Genomic DNA, 12,287 nt, shown 5'->3' on the forward strand with positions numbered 1-12,287 from the left:
TATGTGTGATGAAGCCCAGCTCTCCTGGAGGTGACTAAACACCTGCCTGTTCATGGGAAGTAGTAGAAGAGTTTCTGGTTATGCTCTGCACATGAGTGTAGCTTCTGCTTTCCCTACTAAACCTTACTCAGGGTTATCCAGCACTCAGGAGTTTATCTCAGCCCCTGTTTTCCAGCTTTTACCCTTCCAATTCTGTCTCCAGTACTGCTGGTGGGGCAGTGAGAAAGTGAGCTGGTACTTGGTTGCTGACTGCACTTTAACTTCACACCATAGAAAACAGAAATCAAGTGTAAAAATGAGGAAATTTTATGACTACAAATATAGTTTATTCTGAAATAATAAATAAAGATGCAAAGCCTATCCCTACAAATTATGGAGCGTGTACCTAGGTCTTGTTACCAAGGCTTCTATTAAGAACCCAACAAAACAGTATGCATAAGGAATTGCTCAAGAAACTTACACTTTTCAGGCAGAGATCATTGTTTTCATCTCGATGGTGCATGACACCTTTTTCTGCTTCTCCACCTTCTGTTGTCTCCTCTTCAGGATCTTTTTCAGCTATCAGTTCTTTTTGCCTTGCAATAGTTCTTCCTAGATTTGGTTTTGGTCTCTGTATTCTACCTCTTTTTAGAGGTGTTTGATTCAACACAATCCGTTTGCTATCTTCTTTTAAACCAGCTGTTTCATTAGACCTGGAAAAACATATATATGATCCCTGAAGTACATACCACATCTGAAAGTGGGAGAAGACTTGGAGAACAGATGCTTTTTTTCCCTCTGTTCTTTTAAATAGTTATTAACATACACTTACTAAAATATATTACTATCTTCCTGAAAGAATAAAACTGGAAATGTATGTACTAAGGACTGAGAGTTTAAACTTATGCTTGCCCTGCTATTTTCCTCTTCCCATTGGTGACAGGATATGACACTAGAGAGACCTTTCTCTGATCCATAACGGACCTCTTTGTATTCCTATCTAGTCTAGAGGCAGATGGACCCTATCTAGTCTAGAGGCAGATTTAATAAAGAGTTTAAAAATATGTAAATATTCAGAGTTTTTCTTCAGTGAATTCAGAAAATATATAAATAACTTTTTTAACTTACTAATGTAAAAGTATCAGTAGTGCATTACTAGAATGGTCAGATTCTTCTACAAATTTTACACTGAGTATCAAGTCACCGAGCAGGTTAATGAAAGAAGTAACTGAAAATTTTTTCTGGCAGATTATCACACCCACTCTATCTCCACTGATCCTCCTCAAGTATCTCCCTTTAAAAGACAAGCTTGAGGTTTTGGATTTTTATTTCTGTTCTTGGTTTAGGTTGTTTTGGGAATTTTTTTGTGGGGCAGTATTTGGGGGAAAGTTGGCTTTTTCCAGTTTTTATTTTTTACAATCTCTTCTATAAAACATATTATTGCTTTTACACTACAGCTGCCACTTCACTGAAGAAAAATGCAACACTTAATAAATATGTGCATTACATTGCACATATTGAAATTTTTTCTTCCTCTTATTTGACATCCAACACTTAACTACACTTTAAGAACACTTACTCTTATTGTTTAAATACTTAACCACTGAAATGGATGCATTTTAGTATTAAAAGTAAGTAGCTAAGGCTTGTTTTAGTATTTGAGGGACTAAATTTTCAGCTTTTTTACATGTACACGACTGACTTATAATTTAACAGTACAACTTTAAAAATGAAAATGCTTAATAAATGTTTCATAATTAATGAAGATTCCTATTTTGCCATCAATTTCTGTACTGCAGAAGTTTCTTAAAAAACTTCTATAATTACCACATTACGAAATACTACCAGAAGCAACAAGAATGGTAAATTGCAGGACAGCAGTGGTTATCTTCTTATTTTTCTCATACTTACTGAGACACAGTCTCCAGGACTTTGTCATCTTTTTCTGCAGTATCTTCACTGGTATCATCAGATCTACTACCTTGGTCATTATTCTGAACAAAAACAGAGTATTATGACATGAACTGTCTTACATTCATAAAGTACAGCATCACCTAACCGACCAAATAACTGCTTGTAAGAGGAGACAACATAGATTGCTTATGACACACAAACAATTACAGGATCAATTTCTCAGTCAGACAGGTGCAGTAAAAACTACAGCAAATACCTGAAGTTGTATGTGCTGCAGGACATGAAAGACTATTGGCATCTACTGTTTGTGTAACAACCTCTCACCGCAGCTGAGGTCACTAAGCAATACCACACTACCACTGACAGCAGGTTAAGTAAGTGGCTAATTCCTGTTCATACTCAGGAGCAAAAAAGTAAAGAAAAAAAGATAACATTACTGTTGTACCCAGCAGCTTATTATCTTCAGTTATGTTACTTTATTAAATACCTTCTCGGTTTCTCCCCTAGGCTGTAGATGGGATATTTTATCATTTCCTGCATCTTTTTCAGGCTCTTCTTTCCTTCCAGATGCTCTTGTAACATTAGGTTTAAATCTCTGTCGATATCCTCTAACTATTGTCTTTGCAACTGCAGTTTTTTCAGGTTCTCTGCACAAAGGATCCACAATAACATTTAATAAAGGTGATATACATAATATTCAAGTCTACAAATACTACGCAGTCTTGCACATATTTTACTTGAATTTTGTTGTCTTCAGAAAGATTTGCATAAACTTATGGAAGTTGCTTCACATAAGAAACAAGCTTGGTTTAGTCTTACAATGCACGAAAACTCGATTTATCTACGTATTAAAAAGAGATTAATTTGTCACACAGGTGAGGAATTTAACTAAACTGCATATCACAGCTGCTTCTGCAAACACCAGAAGCAGAGCCATTACCTGATAACTGAGGCTGGCAGGGAAGCAAAGCCATAGTTATCATGCTCCCCTTCTCAAATTACAGGTATTGTTGGTACTTCAATGCTTTCATCAACTTTCCAGAAAAGAAGTATATACCTTCTACTTGAGTACCATCTGATATCATCCAAAAAAGTGCTAAAGTCAATTCTGAAATTTACATTAAAGCTTCACAGTTATCGCTATCTTTTTCCAGGAGAATTATATGGAATAAACTAACAGTTACAGTCAGTTCATACCAGGAGACTGGAAAAGTGATCTCAATACTTACTGAGATGCAGTATCCAAATCCCTGTTGTCTACTTCTGTGGCTTCATTATGTTTTCTTCTACTCTCCTCTTCAGAGCACTGGAACTGAGGCAAGGAATATCACTCTTTGACAAGTGTGCAAGTATCATAGTAGCAGTTCTCAAAATGTTATTTCTGTGGCTGGCCCACAGTATCTCCATTGAGCAAAACAGATGCAGCATCAAGAACAACATACTAAGCAACATTCCTCTTTCTCACCTTTTCCCCTGCATTTGCAAGGGTTGGAGAAGAAGTTTTGGCTTCCATTCTGTCTTGTGTTGCTGTCTCCCTCCTTCCAGATGATCTCATTAAATTTGGTTTAGGTCTTTGCAAGCGCCTTCTATCTGCTGACTTTTCAGTTTTCCTTAAGATATAAAGAAAGGTGATATACATTATTACCAAAGAGAAACCTAAAGTTCTTATATGGTTCAAGATGTACCTCAAGACCGCCACAGACTGCATGGGTCAAGACACTGCATGCAGCAAGACAATAAACAGGAAAAAAAACCCCATTGCATCTTTCTGATATTAAAAGATATGCTACGAAGTTATGAAAAGAGCATAAAATAAACCTTAACTTTGCTGGCTTTCAGTGGAATCTACTTCAAAATACTTTAAGGAATCATTTCCTGCTGTTAAATAAATAAGAATATTTTTTTCTCCTCAGGATTCACAATTCATGTCAGTGTGATTAACTTTATATAGAAACAATATAAATCTGCCCTATATACAATGTTTTGCATCCACCTCTTCTGTCCCCCCATCCCCTTTCAAAGCTATCTCAGTCATGGAAAACCAAACTTTTTTTCAAATACCTTGTCCTACTGCCAGCATCCACATCTTACTGAAGAATGGGGTACGTACATCACTCTCTTTGTCCTTAACCACTGCAATGGCATGTCCTGGGATTCACACAGTGACACAGCCCTACATCTTATCAATAATCTTCAGATTGGGAACTACTACCTTTTCTTATATTCTCCCTAGAACAGGACAAATAAAGCTTTGACAGTCTTTATCATAGGAGTGACCTGTCCTTCAAAAAGGGAAAGACAGAAGTATGAAAAACAAATTAGCATTAACTAGTACCTCATCTCTAAATTACCTTTAAAAAACTGTATCATGAAATAAGAAGTTGATGATCATGCAAAAAGGGAAACCTTAGGCACAGACTACTTCATATATGATTTCTCAGTATCACCAAAATTAACTTCATAAAGGAGTATAGATAAGACAGAGACATTTTGGAGTATCTTTTATCTTAGAAGCTTGCACCAACTTCCAAAGAGGAACAGTTTCCAAATAGGAAAGAAGAAATACACCATACACATGACGTGTACAGCTAATAAGCTCTGATGGACAACTATGAATGTCAAAGGATTCAGTGAGGCCCTTCTATTAAAAAACCAAAAATTAAATTTTACAACCTTTACCCACAATGTGGCAGAAATTCATCATTCTCTTGCTCTTGCTGGCTGTAGAAAGGCTAGGGCTTTTTTCTCAAAGTTTAGCTAAGTCTTTCTCCCTATTCCTACCTACTATTTAGATCTTAGCTAATGCACTACTACGGAGTAATCAAAATTTCTACCAAAAAGCTTCACTGAATATGGAAAACAACTCATCACGATCTCCTGACTGGTTCAATCTGCTATGGTCAATTGGAATTATATTCAAATCAAGTAGATACAGGTTTAGTTCAAGTGCCACCGCAAAGCAAAATAATTATACGTACATGATTTCAGATTGTGAACCACATTCTGATGCACTCTGCTTTCCATCTGGTTTTTGTGAGTGATGCATATCTTCACTCTGAGGGAGAAATGTTGTAGGAAAGAAACAATAAACTTAGATGATCTTCTACTGTAATGTAACAAAAATCAGAAACAAGATTTCCACAGTGGTTGAGTGTGACTGTGTTCACAGGGATCTTAGGATGAGGGAAGAGACGACGATCTGACTCCATGTTTCAGAAGGTTTGATTTATTATTTTATGATATATATCCAAACTATACTAAAAGAATAGAAGAAAATATTTCATCAGAAGGCTAGTTAAGAATAGAAAAAGAAAGAATGATAACAAGGGCTTGCGGCTCAGGCTCTCTGTCTGAGCCAGCTGACTGTGATTGCCATTAATTAGAAACAACCGTGTGAGATCAATCACAGATCCACCTGTTGCATTCAACAGCAGCAGATAATCATTGCTTACATTTTGTTTCTGAGGCCTCTCAGCTTCTCAGGAGAAAAAATCCTAAGGAAAGGATTTTTCATAAAAAGATGTCTGTGACAGTTGAGAATGGAAGGGTCTGCTAGAGATCCTCTGGTCCAACCCTCCTGATTAAGTGTAACGGGTTAACCTGGGCCAGATGCCAGGCACTCACCAAACCTGTTCACCCACTCCTCTCTGCAGCTGGATAGACAAGAGAAAATTTAAGGCAGGGTTCACAGCTGGAGGTAAGGACCAGGAGAGAGATCACTCACTAAATACCATCACAGGCAAAACAGGCTCAACTTAGAAATACCAAATGAATTTATTACTAACAAAATCAGAGCAGGATAATGAGAAGTAAAAGAAATCCTTAAGAATATCTTCCCTTCACCTCTCCCTCCTTCCAGCTCTACCTCCCACTCCAGCAGTGCAAGAAAACAGGGAATGGGAGTTATGGTCAGTTCATCACCTGAGGCTGCTCCCACTGCTCAGGAGTCATTCTCCTGCTGCACCTGGGGTCCCTCCCATGGGAGACAGCTCTCCATGAGCTTCTTTGACGTGGCTCATCCCATGGGCACCAGCCCCTCTCAAACTGCTGCAGTGTGGGTCACTCTTCTGTGGGGTGTAGTCCTCCAAGGGCCCCTCTCTCCACAGGTCTCCCAAAGGATCACAGCCCCCTCCAGGCATCCACCTGCTCCATCATGGGCACCTCCATGGGCTGTGTGTGGATCTCTGCATCCCTGTGAATCCCCATGGGCTGCAGGGGCACAGCTGCTTCACCATGGGCTGCACCACGGCCTGCAGGGGAATCTCAGCTCCAGTGCCTGGAGCAGCTCCTGCCCCTCCTTCTCCACTGACCTTGGTGCCTGCAGAGTTGTTCTTCTCACATGTTCTCTCTCTGCTCTTCTCTGGTTGCAATTACAGCTCTGCAACTACTTTTTGTTTTCAATTCTTCTTAAGTATGCCATCACAGAGGTGCTACCATCATTTCTAATTGGTCCCTTGGCCAGTGGCATGTCCATCTTCAGAGCCACCAGGGATTGGCTCTACTGGGCATGGAAGAAGCTTCCAGCAGCTTCTCACAGAAGCCATCCCTCTAGCGCCTTGCTACCAAAAGCAGGACATGTAAAACCAATACAAAGCAATTGGAGCTGGTTGCCCAATACTGTGTCCAGACAGCTTCTCAATCTTGCCAAGGATAGAGACTCCACAGTCTCTCTGGGCAGCCTGTGCCAGTGCTTGGTAACCCTAACAGTGAAACAGGATTTCCTGGTGCTCAGAAGAACCTCCTGTCTTGCAGCGTTTGCCCATTGTCTCTTGTCCCATCACTGGGCACCCCTAGAAAGAGCCCGGCTCTGTCCTGTTTGCGGCCTCCCCTTGAGTCTTTGTGGAACTGTTGGAAGAGGGATCTCTTCAGATCCTTCAGAGAAGGCTCTCCGTGAGCCTTCTCTCCAGGTTGAACAGTTCCTGCTCCTTCAGCTTTTTGTCATAGGAGAGATGCTTCCAGCCCTTTACCATCGGTGTGACCCTTTGAGGGGCTGTCTCCAGTGCATCCAGGTCTCTTCCACCAGGGAGCCCAGAACTGGTCAGTCCTCCAGGTGTGGCTTCATCAGTGCTGGACAAGGGGCAAGGATCATCTCCCTTGGCCTGCTGGTAACACTTCTCCTGCTGCAGCCCAGGTCACCATTACCTGCTTGTGCAGCCACAGCACTTTCCTGCTTCACGTTTAACTCAGAGACCATCAGGACAGCCGGGCTCTTTTCTGCAAAGCTGCTTTCCACCCGGGTGGCTTGCAGCATGCAGTGGTGCCTTGGGTTGCTCTTGCCCTGGTGCAGGACTTTGCATCTCCCCATGCTGAACTTCCTGAGGTTCCCGTAGCCCACTTCTCCAGCCTCTCCAGGTCCCTCTGGAGGCCAATATAACCTTTGGGCGTGTCTGTCCTTGGGAAGCAATTCCTTCTAGATTTGCTTAATCTGTAAATTTGCTGAGGTTACACTCTGCTCCATTATCTAGATCATTCAAGGAGCAGCACAAACAACCCAATGTGCATTCCACTCAAATCAGTTTCCAGTTTTACCGTGTTTTACCGTGCAGTTTTACTGTGCCAGTAAGCACACGCCAGCAAAATCCTGCTCCAAGGCCTAGCTATTCATATTGCAGTCATTCACTTTTGAACACTTAAACTGTTCAGCTGTTTAAACTGCCTATGAGGTAAGTCAGGCATGCACAGTATACTCCCTGAATACATTTAGGTTAATGGACAGCCCATTAAGCCCACAAGATATGACAGTATTTCAATTTTGATGATTTTCTTAGGTCTGTTGATTGTTTTTCACTTGATGGTGAAAACATCACAAAAACAATCCAAAAATGGCTTTGATTTACAAACCACTTTCAATGATCAAGGGCAAGATCTTGAGATGAACTAAATAAAAAAATAGTCATACCTTTGATTCTGTAGTTTCTACACATTCTGTTTCCTTGCTTCTAATATTTGAAACTGGTAGCTCTGGAATCTGGCTTTCCTCTGATGCTCCATCTCTAATATCTCTGGCTCTCAATTTAGCAGGTTCTGATTCTAGTATAACATCATTGCTATCCTCAAGGCTGAAATAAATAAAAGCATACAGGAACATTAGTGTATTTGTAGAAAAAAAAGTTGTTTCTGCTTACAGACAGAGGAAGTTGCACAGAAAAACAATGCAGTTTTTGACACTAAATAACTACCCATGTTTCAGAGAATCTCATGAAATTTTAATAATATTTGCAGACTATGAGCTTTAAAACATCTTTTGTACTTTTGCACTGCAATTATAAGATGATGTAAAAATCTCATCTGATTATTCTAGACTGATTGCTTTTAAGAAAATAAACTTTAATACAAACAACTGCATGCCAATGGTTTTTTCCTCTGATCTTTCATAACAATCTAGGTTGAGTCCAAAGGCAAATAACTGTCCCCTCAAATACTTCTAATGAACTACTAAAGAAAATGGAAGTTTCTGGGACTATGTATAAAATAACAAACAATTACAACGCAGCTAAATACAACAAATTAACACACAAAATTCTGAAGCAGCATAATACTCACAGTATTATAATGAATTTTTCAATTTACCACTTTCACATATAACGAGTTTAATAATCAAGCATTCACTTTCTTTTTCATAAAAGTATGCCCAAAACTGAACCAAAAAGCTTGGATCTCAATCAAATTCTGCATAAATAAAATCTAAGCATCATTCCTTTCCCACAAGAATAATTTTATTACAGATAAAAATTCCAAGCATATAGTACCTCAACTTAGCAACATCATCAACCTGTGCTTCAAGAGAAATATTAGAAGTTAGGATAAACAATGGTCTTCCTAAACACTCTTAAAAATGAAATAACTTTTGGAAATTACTTTAGTAATTACGTACATTCATTTTGCAAGGGCGGCCCATTAGGGCAGAGAATATTTTGAGTATATAAATCATAAACAGCTTACTAGAGCCCAGGGCAGTTCTCAGAAACCTGCATATTCTGTGCCAGTTAAATGGTGGCAATCATGAATAAATAAAAACAATAATAAACTTTAAGCTATTTTTTTGTTTTGCCTAAACTTTCCATTATAAACATTACCTGCACAAATTGACTCCACCTTTGCTCTCCATTTGCTTATTCACTGGTGAACAGGACTCTGTTCTCTCTTCCTCTAGAACAGCAGTCTCATTTTCCTTTCCTTCAGTAGCACAATCCACTTCTTCTCCACAGGTAGTATCACCATCACTGCTTGTATCATGTATCACTTTTTTCCCTGACAATTAATAGGAATTAAATCAGTTTGGACATTCTGGGAAACGTCTTGGAATTTCAGTAATCAAATCCTAGCTACAGTGAAGAAGAGTTAATGTAAGACTAAAATCCCACTAGAAAAGATATAACTATTAAGATTCAAGAGATCTATTCTCATTTAAAACAAAGTATGTTTAGATTTAGAATGAAAGCTCATTTTAAAAGACAATCTCCTACAAGGCAGATCAGCAACATAAATCAAAGGCAAATTTTGACTTTAAAGTTTGCCATGACTTTCTATAAAATTTCTATTTGAACATTTGTAAGTGAGCATTTTTGCCTCTTACTTTTATTAGAGGACTTCCCTTCTTCAGCAGTTTTTGAAGGAACAGGCACTTCTTCTGGAATATTCTCCACTTCTTGTTCAAGATCATCTTTTCTCTTCCTCTTTTTCTTCTTTTTTGCTAATGCAGGCTCTAATGCAACCTCTTCTGCTCGTTCAGAAATGCTCAAAGATTCCTCATTTTCTTTCTCAGCTGTCACACCATCTGCTTCTGTTTCTGCATCAGAAATTTCATCTTCCTGAGGTTCATCTTGATCATTAGCAGCTTCTGTGCTGGCAGCTTTTCCTATTGAGACAACAATATGGCTCTTGGTCAGCAGTCTGGTGGAGTACTAGGAGCCACAAAGAGCAAAGGCATTTCTACTAAAAACATTTGTGTACTCATGCATCACTGCCAATACAATGCCAGGTGTATGAGCAGGACTGGGGAACATCAGTCACTGACTTGCCAGAAAAGTGTCAGCATGTAGTACAAAACATATTCTGTACATGGGGCAACACTTCACCAGGGGAAAGTCAATATGGGATGCAAAGCCAATTTAGTAAATGTTATTGTGCCTGTGCTTTTTTGCAGTTTATACAGTCACATTTGGGTTCAGTGAAAAAAAGACATTGCTACTCCTACAAAGAGTTATTGTATGTCTGCAGAAATAGGTGACGATGGTTACAAAATATATGCCATACTTCATATGCCATATATACCAAAAGCCATATATATATATATATATATATATATATATATATATATATATATATATGCCATATACCAATATATGCCATACATACAAAAAAGCAATGTGTAACAGTTGATCATTCTAGCTTACATAAGGAAGCTGAAATTTTATCTAGCTAATAAATAACAAGTTATTTTCTGGGTTTAATGAATTAAACCCCTATTTTAAGGACATTTTGAGTTGATCCTCTATTTAACCACCAAGAACTTTCCTCTCCTTGTTATTCATCTTAAATGAACTAATTTCTCTGTAATTAAGAACTCCAAAATGAATGAGAAGAAGAAAAGCATGGTCACATTGTTTTATGCATGACATACCTTTAATCTACCACTAAAGTCTAAAGTGTAGAAACAAGATTTCTCCACATGGTTTTAAGTCCTAATACATGAGATATTTTACTTACTCACATCAAAAACCAAGGGTACAGAAAAGTAGTAACTTCTTCCATTTTAAGAGATCTTTATTCCTAGCTAGCATCCTCTTCAAAAAGATGTTCACTTGTTTGTTTCACAATACCACTTAAAAAATGATAGGTCCTTGTGGAAGAAACAAGTGAACAATGCCACAAAATCAGCAAAAAATGTATGAAACTGTATCAATATACCTGCTTTTAATTAAAGCACATCTGTCAAAGGTCCTTTCCCAGGTACTGAGGTAGTAAAACACAGTGGTGATCAACAGTAATTAAATGTAATCTTTATTTTGAACAAACCAGAAAGATAAAACAACTTTCACATCATTCTCTGAAAATAATCATACTGCTCAGACTCAAAGTTCAACTACTATCAAAAGAGAAACAGAACCCTTAAAAAAAGAGGCTTTTAAATGCAAGAAAACTTTCAACACAGATGAGTTTGTCAAAAATACGATTTTGGCCCAAAAAATTCTAGAAGTGAATTCATTAGCAACTCATGGAGATATGTACCACTCAGTAAATTAGAATATCAGCACTTCGGATGATGGAACAGCACCATTTTCACCATGGTATCATGTTTCTGCTCTGTTACTAATTATTACCATCCTGTACATCAGTAAACTACATCTGAAAAAGTGAAGCTTTTTTTTCACTTTTCACTATGAAGCTAAAATCTTCTTGTCCTGTCTACAACAGAGAAGGAATATGTGATGCCCTACATGATTTCTCCTCTGCTAGCAACATATTACTGATCACTGCTCTGTAATGTCATCTCAAACACTCTTTTAAAATACCTTTTGACTTCTTTTGTGGCCTTGGAGACTTTTTTTCTTTTGGCTTTTGGCTTTTAACAGTCTTTTGCTTCCTCTTTCCCTCATCTGCTAAGACCTTCTCAAGCAGCTGGGCAAAGAATTCAAAATCAAAGGGTCGTTTTTCTTCTATCAGATTAAAGCAAAGAAACAGAACAGATTTCAAAGTTGATTAGTTTTTCAAGTTTCATCTTTATAAAATAATCAGTGATACATGACATAATATTAAAAAGCAAAGGTCAGATACATTTAAACAGAGAGTTCTTGAAAGTATTTTATGTATCACTTGAGCAGGAGCTGAAGGTGACATAAAGGTGACTGGAATATGGTACCTTGGCTTTAAAAAACAAATTATAAACTAAGTAGTTCAAAAAATGTAAGGACTGACAAATACATTAAATATACCATAGTATCAAATAATGTATGAACATACTGCTGTAGAACATACGTACCTCATTCAACTAACAAAGAAAGTCTTTAAGGAGTCTCAAAGCAGTTCACAATAAATAAATGTGCTAGAAATTCCCATGAATAAAAAGAATTATCTTCAACTGAATATAGAGAAAGTTTATAATAATCTCATTTACCAGACATTCAGAAAAAATAGAAAACAAACCTAAAGATCATTGTTGTGAACTATACTTATAATGAAAACCTAAGATGCCACAGCCTCTGGATTCATCTATGAGCAAAACCTTTCTTCTAAGTAATTCAAACAAGGCAAAGCAGAGAAAATACCATCAAAATAGATGGGCTACCATTTAATGATTCATTGTAGGGTAGGGAATATTTACTTACTGAAAGCTTTGTCTATTCTCCATCCATTAGCTTTTTCCTCACGTTTGAACTTGTTCTAAAAGCAAA

At 37.9% G+C, this 12,287-nt stretch overlaps 1 protein-coding gene across 1 annotated transcript in view; it reads right to left on the reverse strand.

Annotated features, from left to right (window-relative positions):
- LOC132086327 (transcription factor TFIIIB component B'' homolog) overlaps positions 1-12,287 on the reverse strand; it is a 52,693-nt gene that overhangs the window by 30,437 nt on the left and 9,969 nt on the right. The window contains exons 8-18 of the mRNA XM_059491900.1: positions 12,222-12,276; positions 11,409-11,552; positions 9,470-9,751; positions 8,970-9,144; positions 7,793-7,952; positions 4,872-4,948; positions 3,359-3,503; positions 3,123-3,205; positions 2,381-2,540; positions 1,891-1,973; positions 461-692 (exon numbers count right to left, since the gene is read on the reverse strand). Coding sequence (XP_059347883.1) covers positions 461-692; positions 1,891-1,973; positions 2,381-2,540; positions 3,123-3,205; positions 3,359-3,503; positions 4,872-4,948; positions 7,793-7,952; positions 8,970-9,144; positions 9,470-9,751; positions 11,409-11,552; positions 12,222-12,276 — 1,596 coding nt within the window. The remainder of the gene's footprint in view (positions 1-460; positions 693-1,890; positions 1,974-2,380; positions 2,541-3,122; positions 3,206-3,358; positions 3,504-4,871; positions 4,949-7,792; positions 7,953-8,969; positions 9,145-9,469; positions 9,752-11,408; positions 11,553-12,221; positions 12,277-12,287) is intronic.

This window comes from Ammospiza nelsoni, chromosome Z (genome assembly GCF_027579445.1).
Source record: "Ammospiza nelsoni isolate bAmmNel1 chromosome Z, bAmmNel1.pri, whole genome shotgun sequence".
In the NCBI taxonomy this organism is placed as follows: Eukaryota; Metazoa; Chordata; class Aves; order Passeriformes; family Passerellidae; genus Ammospiza; species Ammospiza nelsoni.